This window comes from Dysidea avara, chromosome 8 (assembly GCF_963678975.1).
Source record: "Dysidea avara chromosome 8, odDysAvar1.4, whole genome shotgun sequence".
In the NCBI taxonomy this organism is placed as follows: domain Eukaryota; kingdom Metazoa; phylum Porifera; class Demospongiae; order Dictyoceratida; family Dysideidae; genus Dysidea; species Dysidea avara.
Genome location: NC_089279.1, coordinates 23,416,652 through 23,431,092, shown reverse-complemented (window position 1 = coordinate 23,431,092; position 14,441 = coordinate 23,416,652). Strand labels below are relative to the sequence as shown.

The 14,441-nt window shown below is 37.4% G+C and overlaps 2 protein-coding genes across 2 annotated transcripts in view; both read right to left on the bottom strand.

Moving 5' to 3' along the window:
- Positions 1–14,441, bottom strand: part of LOC136265140 (uncharacterized) — a 142,017-nt gene that overhangs the window by 112,387 nt on the left and 15,189 nt on the right. The gene's annotated exons all lie outside the window — the stretch shown is intronic.
- Positions 1,170–14,343, bottom strand: LOC136265137 (uncharacterized). Its single transcript, XM_066059935.1, has 7 exons — positions 13,224–14,343; positions 10,760–10,806; positions 5,768–5,914; positions 4,246–4,380; positions 1,787–1,907; positions 1,597–1,735; positions 1,170–1,536 (listed from the first exon to the last, which is right to left on the bottom strand). Exons 1-7 carry the CDS (start codon positions 14,290–14,292, stop codon positions 1,332–1,334), a joined length of 1,863 nt encoding a protein of 620 aa, XP_065916007.1. The 5' UTR covers positions 14,293–14,343; the 3' UTR covers positions 1,170–1,331.

Sequence of the window (14,441 nt, the reverse complement as noted above, 5' to 3'; positions counted from 1 at the left end):
TAGCATAATAGGCAAAATTAAAAGCATAATAGGCTGGTGCCTAACCAGGGGAAGGTTCTAAAATTGTATGGGGAAACCAGTGTCCATGCTTCTTATTTGACAAGTATGGCCATACGATGACAACATCCAGAAGATGATCAAGGAAGGTGTCCATCTGGTCATAATCTTAATAAAGAGCATAGGAGACTGTGCTGTGTGAAGCAATTGATCCTGCAGTTCTACAATTATGATCACATCCAGAGGACCAGTCTGACTATAATGTTGGACACAGTGTCCCTTCAAAGCACAAGTTTTGACTGGAGTAGATATGAACTCTCGAACTGACAGCTATGCAATTGTACTGTTATGTTGCTGCTATTAGTACTAGCAGAAGTAGCTATAGTATAAGGAGTCTAAAAGAAAATTGTGATCTGAAATGTATTAAATAAGCATATGATTTGTGATGAATCACTTTATTTTAAAAGGAAGTGATCATCATCAATCTAACTAACGTACAAGTAGAAAGGATAGTATACACAGCATATAAAGTTATTAAAAAGAAGAAAGCCTGATTGCTGTGGCCTTGTTAATTTCAGAGATACTTAAAAATTATAATATTTTAGCTACAAATGGAAGTATTCAGCACAATGTAAGCATCACTATTGGGGCTAAAATCTAAAAATAAACCTACATGTATTATAGCTATACTTGGCCAAAAGGAGTGGTCTTTTGAAACCATCAATAAACTGTGTGGTGGGATAGCTACACTGTAAACATCTCCAATGTGCATAATATACAGTCCATTATATTCAGGGGGTTAACATTTTCCATGATTGTATTGCTTGTGGGTCCCTAGTAGCAACTTCAACAACAAAGGTTCATTGGGAAGTCTAGTGGTTGAACCAGACATCAACCAGTCCAAAGTGTGGTAGCTACAAACATCATCTTTAAAACGTTAGTTACTAGAGCTATAGGCTAATCATACAACACTGAACAGACCAGTAGTCAATACAATGGGAATTAGATGAATTGGAACATATGAGTGGACTGTTAATACAGCAAACGGTTGCTCATTACTGACAGTAGTCATGCAGTATTGGAGCCATAACAATAACAGTGGGATTACGTTTCAGTGGATACAGCAAAAATTTGTCAATTTACCAAATTAGATTCCTCACCATCTTATGGTATACATCATTTGGTATTCAACATAGCAACTCAAAGAATACAATAATTATTATATTTAGATCCATTAACAAGTCATACACTGTTTAGCGTTTCTGTGTATGTCACTATATAACACAAAAAGTGTGATACAACCAAGTGTATTAATTATGTCAGTCCAGCACAGTTTAAGCAGTGCTGTAGGATAATGCTTCTGTCTTATTGTAGCCTAAATAATGGTATGTTTGGACTAAAAACGTGCACTCTAGACCTCCGCAGCGAACTACAAGTTCACCACTTCCATCTTCAAATTTATCAACTGATATAATGGGTAGGTCCTCCTTAGATAGCCAATCCTTCAAGTCACATAATGAGTCACTGGCTTCCCAGAACCTAGCAGTATATGTGTGTGTTTCATAAGGTTGGTATAATGGTATCACACTGTTAGCTTACTGTATTGATTCTGGCTTCCAATCAGCAAACCCACTAGAGACATCTTTATTATTCACTTTAAGTGGTCGAAAAATGAGCATGATGGAGCCCTTCTCAAAGTAATGAGGTGATCGAGAGTGCATTTCAATGATCTGGTTGACTAGGGGCACGCACCTTGCAATACATTGCTTCCTGTACATGACTTACTCACCTGTGTTAACCTTACGATCACTATCCAGTGGTCCAACAACTACCAGACTCAGCTTGATAACTACATTCACAACATCGGGTGGTTCATTTAGTCCACAATAAGTTTGAATCTGCTGGCTAAACTGTGTGAGGCATACATATAGTCACAAATAAGAAAATAAGGATTACAACACAAATAATTGTAGAATCGCTATATACATAAGTATTTTACTGGGAACCTAAAGAATGCTAAAGCCTGTTACCATATAATTATAATACTTGTACGTAGAAAGAATTGCATTCATGTTCTTGATATTCAGGGGCATATTTATTATTAATATTAACATTATTATAGCTTTACAGTGGCCAGCACTGATGGTCTGACAGTAACATGTACTGCAGCCTTTGAATTATAATAACCTAACAAACTAGAACTGGAGACTTAAAGAAGGGAGAAGAGAGACGTCTTGTTTTGTTAAAACAGAATACAACTTAAGTACAGGGGTCTAGACTCAGGGGTACCATGCACTGGGTGGACAGTACAGGATCCCTGGCAAGACTTGCACTGTTAAATTACAATACAAAAATAATAATTGTAGCATGAAGAAAAGTTCAGTTTAGGCAAACTGATAGGTCCCAGTCCAAAGAGGCTCTAGAATTAAAAATCCTGTATGAGCAGGAGACAGCAATGCGAGCAGCCTGCTCAAGCAGGGATCTTATAGTCTTCTTTGTCACTTCACAGCTTGGGCAATTGTGTCTAGCATAAAATGGCCTAAACAACCAATCTCGATGGAAATGAGATTAATAGATAAGCCAGAAAACTGAAGGTCATATTATAAACAGCTATACCGGTCTTCCTTCCGAGCTCTAGCAGCCAAAAGATGTTGCTGGGTATTGGTGGGAATAGTTAGTTCAAACAAACAGATGGAATTATTGGAAACTAACACCAAGTCAGGTCTGCTAAGGATGGAGGAAAGATTGGTTGGAATGGTGCTAGGAGGGAAGACACTAGCAAGATATCCTGGAAAGTCAGCATAGAGTTTAAAACTGTCAGGTAAGTGCTGTTGGAGTCCCTGAACGAGAATCTATAGGACTGAATCATGTCCCAGGTATACCTGCCTTGATCAAGAGCAACAGGACATCCAGTCAAGATATGGTTTGTTGTGGGTTGGGGAGCTTGACAAAGGGCACATTTAGGGCTAGTAATGATGTTCCACCTAGCCAGAAGTTGGTAGAGTATCACAACCAGCACTTAGCAAGGACAGCTGTTTCTCAGGGAGGCAATACATCAATCTCTTCCATAAAGGACAAGCTTGTTCCAGAGTGACAATGTCTAAACATTTATTTTGAACATTTAATGTATCGAACTTTGATTCCCAATAATCAACATAATTTTAACATAAATCATGATGTGCATAGTTCTTGAATGTAGCAGAATGAATGTTGGCAACTGATTACTTGACCTAGCTAGCAATAAGGTGAAACAGAAAAGGGCCAATGAAAGGAACAATTGTTTGTATGGCAGCACAATAGCTATACAGAATAAATGGGAACAGAGCTTGGCAGTATAGCTAGCTATACAGTGTAATAGGAAACTTACATTGATTCCTCAAAAGAGGATTAATGGTGATCAAAGGTATGTATTGAAAACCTAAAGATCGAGATACTCTATAGTAGAGCAGTCAAAGCCACTCTAATAGAGCATTCATAGAATTCTATTTTAAAACGGGTATTAAAGAAAATATAAAATGTGCAGTTAAGACTATCTTGAAGATTTAGTAGCTAAATTTAGTGGGACTTACAGTAAAGGGAACCAAGCATGTATTAAGTTATAACTGAAATCATAAATCTAGTAAATAGTAGCATCTTAGTGTTCAAAACATGCCAGTGGCTGGGGGCTGTGTACCCACACCCCTGCACCTGTAACTCACTACCTAATCTGGAAACTATCTTGAATACTCTCTTGATTTTAGGTTCCTTTTGACTTCATATAACTAGTGGACCTAAAGCTTCTTTTTTCTTGGTTGGGAGAGCTTTCTAAGGTGGTGCTTAGGTAAGTGTTCTATTAGAATTTTGGCAGAAAACATAGACGGTTTCTGTTGTGAATTAATACTGTGGTTCATGATAATACGTATTGAAAAGTATGGACCTTATCATGCCAAATCAAAAGCACCCAGAACTTTTTTAAGTACTTTGTAAATGTGATTGTACAGCTTAGTTATACTCAAAGGCATTCAGTCAGGAAAAGATGTGTGCCAATCAAAAATACATATGTAGCTACTTTCTCACAATCCTCTAAGCTGTTAAAATAAGTGCAATGGAAACTCAGAGCAACAAAAAAAATATCTTGTGGGGCAAATGCTTTCACTTTCTATCTTGAAGTTTTACATGGTGTTTCCCACCATTATTTTTACCCATTTAAAACCTATGTATGTATACACTCTCTAGAATATCACATTTAAAATGTGACATTTCTCTTACATTGAACTTGTGTTCCTTCGGCAGACCAAACAAATTAGTAGGTATCCTCATTAGTATCACACCAGCATGATACTCTTCACTCTTGAATATTACAGTTTGATTGCGGTAGTAGGGATCCAGGATGATGGAAATAACCTGTGAACAGAACAAGATGTGTCTAACAAAAGAACTAGCTTGTTAGCCCTACAACTTGCTGATAGTATGTACGTAGTACATAGTACCCGTCAAACTACAGGAAAGTTTGACAGAATGAAAAATCATAGATCTAAACATGTACCTTTATAGGCATGTTTTACAAATTAGAGTTGATGAGTTTAACTAATTTGTCAAATTTGTCCATCAAAATTTCCTGTCATACAGTATGTGCACTTCATTACTTTGTCTTGGTCCTTCAAATAAAAATTATCAGTTGAATCAAATCATAAAACTAAGTGCTGTGATTTCTCCAGTCAGTTATTGACTCACTTACATAACTATATTTTACTTGTCTGGTGTCTCTAGTGAAAATTTCCAGCTAATTTTCTGCTAGCGGAGTAGCTAAATCTTTCCCATCAGTACATATTTAATTAATTAATTATATGTAATGTACAGGACTCGACAAGCGAGTGTAAACGTACATAAAGGTATAGTGTGTGTGCAAATATTATTAACAGTTAACTAGATCTTTAAAGTTTTGTAATGTTGTACAATTAATTATAGTATCTGGTAATTTATTCCACAGTTTAATTGCATCGGGGTAGAAGGAATGTTTAATCGAATTAACTCTGGTAAATGGTTGCTTAAATTTATTTGAATGTCCTTGGGTGGGTAAATTATTCTTGATAAGTCAGTTCCCTGTATCAATTTCAATGAGATTATTAACAATTTTGTAGATCATTATCAGTCTCAGGTTTTCCCTTCTAACTTGAAGTGTTGTCTAGTGCATCCTATTTAACATGTTAGTGACACTAGAGTACATTGAGTAATCATTACATACAAATCTTGCTGCTTTCCTTTGTAGTTTATCAATATTAGTCATAGTATAGGGTGACCAAACTACACAAGCATACTCTAATATGGGTCGCACTAAAGTAAGATAACATCTTTCCCTTACATTTGCTGGACATTGTCTTGAATTTCGCTGCAGAAATGCTTGGACATTATTTGCTTTGTTGCATACAAAATTAACGTGAAAGTTCCAAGAAAGCTCCAATTATCAAGAATATATAGCTACTGTCACATTGCTGCATTTTAGTATTACAAGTATTGAAGGAAATTGCTGAAAACTGATCATTAATACCATATTACACACAGAACATGCATGATTATTATACAGTAATCGTTTTACTATAAGCTAGCCTAGTTATAAATCAGGAGTAGGTTGATTTTGCTTACACAGGTGAGGTAAACATAATATAATTTAAGGTATGTATGCTGAAACATACTGTATGGTTTGACTCATATGTTCCTAGAGAAATATATACTGTTTTATAAATGAAAATTACGGAATAAATACGAATGGTATAGCTAGTTACATAATTACCTGTTTCTGCAATCTTGCTATAGCAAACAGATAAGAATGGTAGCCACATCCAATATCCATTGCTCCCATTTTGGAGACATTCAGTCCTGCCTTCTGCTGCTTTTTATATATCCCTTTGCAGACTGCAAGCAATACTTTTGCAAATGACTGCAATTAACATACATACATATACATAATCAAGACACACGGTAGTGTGTCGTGCGGCCCAAGAAGCCGGCGCGCCACACCGTGAGTATATTAACAGGAAGAAAAAGTGGTTTTCACACCTATGTAGCTCTGTGATCCCTTATCCGATTGGAACCAAATTTGCTACAGAAGTGCCGGCTAGGTAGGGAAGTCCACATTCCAAATTTGAAGAAACTCGCTCCAGCCATTTCCGAGATACTAGCGGCCAAAGTTAGGGTTTTTTTCTTTTTCTTTTCGCACACTTCGCAAAATCCGCCATAAAACGAGTTATGATTCCAAAGCCAACTATGTGTAGCAAGTGCAAGATCGAGATACTCTAATAGAACAGTCACCCTAATAGAGCATTCAGCTACGTTTATAACTTACTCCATTATAGAATTATATTACATTGCAAGTTATTCTGTAGGGAGTTCAGCTGCAAATAATTAATCTTATAGACAATTCAGCTACAAGCAAGGCACCCTGTAGAGAGTTCAGCTACAAATATGTCGCTATAGAGATTCAGAACATTATCAGTCACACTGAAGAGAGTTCAGCTATAAACAAGTTACCCTGTAGAGAGTTCAGCTACGAACAGATCACCCTGTAGAGAGTTCAGCTAGAAACAATTTTCCCTGTAGAGATCAGCTCAGTAGAAACAAATCATCTTGTAGAGAATCCAGCTGCAAACAAATCACCCTGTAGAGAGTTCAGCTAGAACAAGTCACCTTGTAGAGAGTTCAGCTACAAAGAAACCACCATAATAGAGAGTTCAACTGCAAATAAATCACCCTGTAGAGAGTTCGCCTAGAAACAAATTATCCTGTACAGAGTTCAGCTAGAAACAAATCACCCTGAAAGAGTTCAGCTACAAACAATAAGAGTTTCAGTATGTGATAATCATTCAGTGTTAAATATACAAATATTTAATCAGACAAAAGCTATACACACAATCACTTCCTTTGTTCCACAATTCCTGCAGTAAAGAAAAACAACAAGTTAAAAGGAAGCACCAAAGTCAGTTTATGGTCAGCTTTGTGGCTTGCAATGCACAAAGAAGTGATATCTAAACCAAAACAGCCAAGCTGTAAAAAAGAGTGCAGCCCCCAAAAAGGCCAAGGTGAAAAAAGATGTAAAATCCAAGGTGGCGGCCAAGAAATGGCGATGGTAGGTTAATGGCAAAATTTTTAATTACAACAATTCAGGTGAATTTGGTGCCGAATCCTAGTGGAGGAGGCAACACAAATTCACCTGACTCGTCGTAATTAAATTTTTTGCTATTAACCTACCATCACAGCCATTTCTTGGTCTCCACCTTGGATTTCACATCTTTTTTCACCTTGGCCTTTTTGGGAGCCACACTCTTTTTTACAGCTTGGCTGTTTTGGTTTGGATATAGTTTATGAGTGCAATGTGTGCATCCTATATACTACCGAATGTTTGTTGGATTCAGAGTTAAAACTAAATAAGTGTATGTAGATATGTATAGCAACATGATCCCATTATTTTATTATTATTATCAAGAAGGAAGGTGCTGAACAACTGGCCAATCCTTTGGCTGCTCTTTTCAATAAATCGCTGGCAGATGGCTTACTTCCAAATGATTGGGTTAGTGCTAATATAACACCTGTTTTCAAAAAAGGCAACAAGCACCGTGTCTGTAATTATCGTCCCATTAGCTTAACCTGCATTTTGGTTAAAGTTCTGGAGAGAATCATTTTTAACAAACTTTATTCTTTGCTGGAGTCTCACCAGTTTCTATGCAATGCTCAATTCGGCTTCAGGAAAAAACGTTCTACTACATCCTTGCTTTTGTCAGCCGTAAATGACTGGGCTTTTAATCTTAATGCCAAGCTCAGCATTCATTGTGTTTTCTTGGATTTTGCGAAAGCCTTCGATTCAGTACCTCATCAACGTTTATTATTGAAGTTAAAGGCTTATGGTTAAAATGGTTCCATGCTTAAATGGTTTTCTTCATTTCTCACTGCCAGGAGGCAGCGAGTTGTCATAAACGGATGTGCTTCTGATTGGTCTCCAGTCTCATCTGGGGTCCCTCAAGGCTCCATCCTGGGACCATTACTTTTTATTTTGTATATTAATGATTTACCATCTGCTGTTGGCTCCGCAATGAAAATATTTGCTGATGATGTAGCTATGTATTGCTCAGTTGTTTCTCCATCTGACTGTATTGCCTTTCAACATGACCTAGATCTGATAACTGATTGGTGTTCTAAATGGCAGATGCAATTGAATCCTTCCAAGTGTGAACTTCTGTGCATTTCAAACAAACATACACCTACAAAGCCGCTCTATTAATATCAATAACCATCTTCTCCATTGGGCCAGGTCTGTTAAGTACTTGGGGGCTATTGTAGACACCAAACTTTCATGGAATAGCAATGTTTCACATGTTTCCAAGAAAGCTACTAGAGTATTAAATCTCCTACGCCGTCATATGTTCACCTGTAAAGCTTCTTCAATACAAAAGGCCTTTAGGTCACTTGTGATTCCTATTCTGGATTATGCAAGTACTGTGTGGAATCCACACACTCATAAAAACTCCATTGCCCTTGAACGAGTACAAAACCGTGGTTCTCGCTGGATTTGTGGCAGCAGATTTTGTCCTAGGGCCTATAAATGGTCTAAATCATCTGAGGAATGCTGTACAGAGCTATCATGGCCATCTCTTTCCACCCGACGTAAATATCTGTCATTGACAATTATCTATGATATTCTTCACCATCATATATCTCTAAAGTTTAGCGATTACTTCACTTTTTCTTCTGCTGCCTCTACCAGATCACACTCATTGTCTATTCTATGCAAGCAGTCCTCCATAAACTCTTACCGTTACTCATTTTTTGTGAACAGTGTTTTTTGGTGGAACTCCATCCCATTTGACATTCTGTCAACTACACGCCGCACTACTTTTAGGCGAATGTTATACAATTTTCTTTTTTGTTTCTGATTAAGTTATGTATGTTTTTAATGTAGGCTTTTATTTCAATGTACTGTAATTGTCTTTGTAATGTATCCTTAGTTGTTTGGTTTTGTATTGTATTGTTTTTGTAGGTGGTACTCATATAGGCATATTTGCCTTTTGTATTCACCTTACCTTTTGGTTAAACTAATAAAAATAAAATAAAGAGTATATAATGGGGGAGTTCCCCATTATATACTCTTGTTATTATTAACACTTTACAGTGACCAGCACTGAAGGTCTGACCGCAACATGTGCTGCAGCCTTAGGATTACCTAACCTAATTTCAAGGACTTATACTTAATGACTTATAGCTGATAAGGTGTGACAGAAAAGAGGCGATCCTTCTATTGACATCTCTATTGAATACGATGGTATTTGAAAAATTGTGAATCCAAAGTAAATTTTTGATGAAATGCTTTAATGTACTGTAATGATGAAAACTTAAGTTTTAAGAGGTTAAATATTGAAGAACTGCAAGCAAATCATCAAATTTGCCATTAAATTTTGCACCATACAGCATGCGTTAGAGAAATATTTAATAACTGTTTTAGCTTGATACTTGCTTTTTGCTATTTCTGATCAGAAAATAAAAGGTCTATTAAGTAGTTTCTACATCAACTTTATATGTACTGGTGCTTGATCCTGAACACTACCCAGAAGTTTTAACCAACAGCAAACAGCTTTGTCAGTACTGAGCTTCGTTCTGGGATTACATATTTATATGTAATTACATGTAACTTGCATGCATGCATGTCTGTACAAGCTAGATAACTGATTTCCAAAAACATTTGTGCGACTGTCTCTGGGAAACTAATTACATATTTTACACCTTTTAGCTGTTCCACCAAGTTTCCCGTCATTTAGATATGTACTGAGGGGCAGATCCAGGGTTTTATATGGGGTTGCACTATGATTAGGGCAGTAGGTAGTAATGTAAAGCAGGAGGTCTGGGGGCACAGCCTCCAGAAGCTATTTTACATGTTTTGGGACTGAATTTTTTGATGTAGAGTAGTTTCATACACAAATATCTAAATCATAGTAATAAATCATACTTTATAAGTGGTCTACATTGATAGGAAGAGCTGCATGTAGGGATCAGTGACAGTCATGAGCTTAGCTATAAGCCTAAAGTATAAATTGTCATTTAAAAATGACATAGATACAAAGGAACATGAGTATATGCAAAAAAGCAGGTTACATACACTTGTAGCCACGTGTGCCCATGGATTAGTGCTGCAGATGCAAGCCTTCATACTCAATGGAGGATTTTAAATAGCAAGAGCTAATAGTGTTACATATGGTGACTGTTCTATTAGAGTATTTGACTGACTGCTCTATTAGAATAGTGTTATTATCTTTCATCTGAAAGGGGGGGGTGCATGTGCCCACTGTGCCTGCCTGTGGATCTGCCACTGATACTTTTTGTGAGGTCTACATAATAGGTGAGTCCAATTAAAGTGGTGGGTTGGGATGGAATTGAGGGCAAATAGGTGTATTTCAAACACAATGCACAAAGAATGCATAGAGGTGAATTATGCCAAGCTGTCTGCTATCAAGGTACAGCACAGGTCTTTCATGGAGTTATACAGCCAGATTCAGACATTCTCAAGTTAGCCATACATAGCCCCATCAAAGCCCCAGACCACTTGTATGGCTTGCCACTAAGCTATGCAATAAAAGCAGATTAACTCTCTGATTGATTTTACAGTGAAATATAAGAGATCAAACATGCTATCATGGGCAGTAAGGCTGCTTTCCCAGAACCAGTCACACTTAATGTATATTTCACATGATTGAAGATTCACGTTTTAAACAAACATGTTAAGCTGCACACATGATGTTACCCTCTCTTCCTTAAAGATATTGGCACTGTTTCCCTCCATATCAGCTTCTACATAATCATGATAATACACATAACATTATATCTCTCTATTACATCACTATATGGTAGCACTGCATAGTAGGGATCATGAAGGTGTATGTTTTCCCACCAAAGAAACCCAGCCTCACCTTTTCTTTATGACAACTTGGCAGTTGTAATCAAACTAAAACATGCCCTCAGAGCAGCTCAAACTGCTTCCAGTTAGTTCTATGGATATTTACTTGTTCATACATACATAATGTTTTCTACTGATTGACTACCTAAATCCACCAAACAACAGCAAAATATACAGCCTTCAAAAACCTGGATGAAAAAAAGTTGTGAAATCAAAGGTGGTAGCCAATTTAAGAATGGCTGCAAAGATGTTAATGCTAACAAATTTTAATAATGACAGGCAGCATCTCATTGGTTAAAGATTTGAGTGCTACGTGTGAAGGCTAACTCTGCCAACCTTTTGACCAACTCTGACAAACTTTTGACATTGTGGTGACTCCTCTATTAGAGCAATTTTACACTGGTTTGATTTTTGCCTTTTAACTGTGAAGCTGTTACTCCTTTGCTTTTGAAACTATCAAAAATACACTGTACAATACAACACAAAGCAATGTACACAGCAATTTTAAAGTTATTGCCATACCTGGTTTGCCCTATAGCCATGACAAAAGTTTATACATTTTTACACGAATAAGCATCAATAATACTGTTCAGACTCATAGCAACCTTAGCATGTGAATTCACCTATTTTATCTGTGCCAACTTTCAAGGCAATTGAGTTACTTGTTAGCATTGCATAACATTCTTGCAAAGTGTGAAAATTTGGCCCAGTAAGCCCCTTAAAAGAAGAAAAGACCAAAACTTTGACCACCCATATCTTAGGAATGGCTACAGTGAATTTGGTCATATGTATTTAGTGTGTGCCTTCCCTACCCGGCAGGCAGCTATAATGTAAATGGTGTGCTTTGGAGAAAGGACCATGTAGCTATTAATGTGCAAAAGTTGTGTTTTCATTCTTCCTGTCAATGTATGCACGATGTGACAAATCAACTTTCTTGGCTGCACAACACACTACCGTGTGTCTTGATAACTAACTGACTATAGCCTATAAGCAAACAGCAAAACCTTCCACTGCTATATAAATGGCCACAACTCACCCACCTATGTACTATTCAAGTATCTATGAGTCTAGCACCTCACAAAAGGCTGTAGCGTGCCTCACAGTAATCTGGCACCGCCCGCCCCTTTGCAAAAAGTAGGGGTCTGGTGAAATACAGATACTAAATCATTTCTACTGTGGTAGCCAATTAATGCATGCCAGTGACGTTCACACAGAAATCGCCTTGGAAATGCAATACTTTTGTTCTAGCAATCATCTGACATAATAAGCAATTACGTGCACCGTCTAATTGAATTCATTTTGAAATGATTTGGTATTTGTATTTCACCAGATTACAGATGAAGGTGTGCAAATGAGCACCGAAACTCCATACCTAAAACTCACCCTACTGTGTGAGACATGAACAGTTTGCTTTCCCATTTACCACACACATGCACACATGAGCATGTACGTGCTTTCTGTTTCACATGCTTGTATGGAAGCATTGAAGTAACAAGACATTTAATTTGGTTTAACAGGACACAAACAAATGTAAAATCAAAAGACAATTACACAGTATAGCTTGTCAGCTACACATATATGTCAGCTACACATATAAATTCAGTCCTCAATTTTTTATTGATCAATGCAGCCCATGATCCCTCACTATTCAATGCCAATAAGTGTTCACAAAACCCCATGGACACAGTCGCTAGTAAGCTGGCTAACTTATATACATATACATCAGGCTGGGTCACCACCAGATGACCCACAGATGTGGATAGTAATCCAAGTCAGACCTACTAGTGTAAAACCGAGCTTGAGGCACGGGTTTAGAGCTAGACTTTGGGTGTTCTGCTAGCATATTCAGTAAACAGATAACTATATGATTGCAAAACTCTAATACAGGTAAGTTTTAAAAATAAAGCTCGATTAGCAGGTGTGGTTCCTCATAAGACAGCAAACATATTTCTTATGAGGGACGTGGCTTCGGGCATATTTACAGACTTCAACCACCAATTATACCTGGACATGGCTCCACATACGTTTACAGACAATATCATACATTCCTGATAAATGGGCATGACTCACGATAGAAGCTAGGCAGCTGGAGAACTAGACTAGGGCACATACATGGTATCACGTACACTTTCATATAATTATATTAATTCATTTCACATGTGGGCCAGACTTGGATATGAGGTTGACCTAAACAAAATATGCAACCTGATTGACCTGACCCAGTTTCAGCCCTGATAGTTACATATGCCTTGTTGTAGATATGCCGCTGCATACATGGAAGCTTCTATATGGTACAAAATGTTATACCTACCTCTTTGAGGATGTTTCATGCTATCAAAATTATCCAATGACTCCAGGTGTGCACTAAGCTCATGTGAGATGTCATTAGCAATTTGTACACTTTTGAACACTCTTCCCAAACCAGCATTAGTAGCAAACAGTGAGACAAGTAAGAAATGCAAGTCATTTTTAAGTCGATACCAACTTTTAGCCTTGTAGTGTTTTGAATTAATACATGAGTCATAGCAGAATCGTGAGGTATCTTGATGTCCAAGTTCTGGATGACTTCGTAGCAAACACCACCACAGTCCATACAATATTGTCAGGATGGATAGTCCTAAAAGTGCATAGTCAATCCATCTTAAAATAGAAACAAAACGAAGCTTGGAATATGAACATCTAGTCCTTAAACGCTCTGAATCAGTTTCCTCCAAATAAAGGCAATCAAATATGATGCTGAATTTTGTAAACAAAGCATTGCTAATAGCCAGTGAGCATATGATGATGATAAGTTGTGATAATAGCTTAATGACATATCCTGCTAATATATCTCTTCTCTCATGAAATTCTCTATGCATGTAGTCCACAACATTGAAGTTCCTATGAGGGTATTCCCCAGTTTCTCTCTCACGTAATGTCTCCAGCTTTGCTGCATGGGAAAAGAAGAAATCTATCCTAGCACTGAAGTAAGCCTTCCATAAATACTGTGGGATAAGTAAGAGAACTCCATGGGTAACTAGAGCAAGCGAAAAATTTTCTGTAAATGGTAAAAACTCGTTGCAGAAATTATTGACATGATCTGTTTGCCCACGTGTGTAATTGAAGGGCGTAAAACACGATACAGCGTTCGGTTCTGGCCTCAGAAAGTCGACAACGACGTTGGAAACGCTTAATCCCAAAATGGCGGTAGCGAGGTAAAAAAGGATGCTGTCCCAGAAGAAAAGCTTTTGCTCCACTGTTTTTTCCGGTCCGGTTGCAGCAGGCTGTTCCGATTTCGAGTCTGATTTAGTCTCAGTATTCATTTTTGACACTTGTGCTATGATATTTGACAGTGGACCTGGTAGATCCGCGGGTAATCCTTGTGGACTAAGTGCTGCCATGACTGATCAAATGTATCACCGAACAACAGCTCCACCCCTAAAATAATGAAACCAAGCGTTATTTGGAACTAGTCTCGTGATTTGCGTAAGGATAGACTCTATTTACTTTTTTTTTTCGTTAATAAATTAATGACATAAGATAAAACACA

What these genes read in the sequence shown, in the direction of transcription:
- LOC136265137 (XM_066059935.1), bottom strand. Translation starts at nt 14,292, where the DNA reads ATGGCAGCACTTAGTCCACAAGGATTACCCGCGGATCTACCAGGTCCA. An exon ending in CATGAAACATCCTCAAAGAG is followed by an intron (nt 10,807 to 13,223) that starts GTAGGTATAACA and finishes ATGATTATGTAG; the next exon opens with AAGCTGATATGGAGGGAAAC. An exon ending in TAGCAAGATTGCAGAAACAG is followed by an intron (nt 4,381 to 5,767) that starts GTAATTATGTAA and finishes TTCTGTTCACAG; the next exon opens with GTTATTTCCATCATCCTGGA.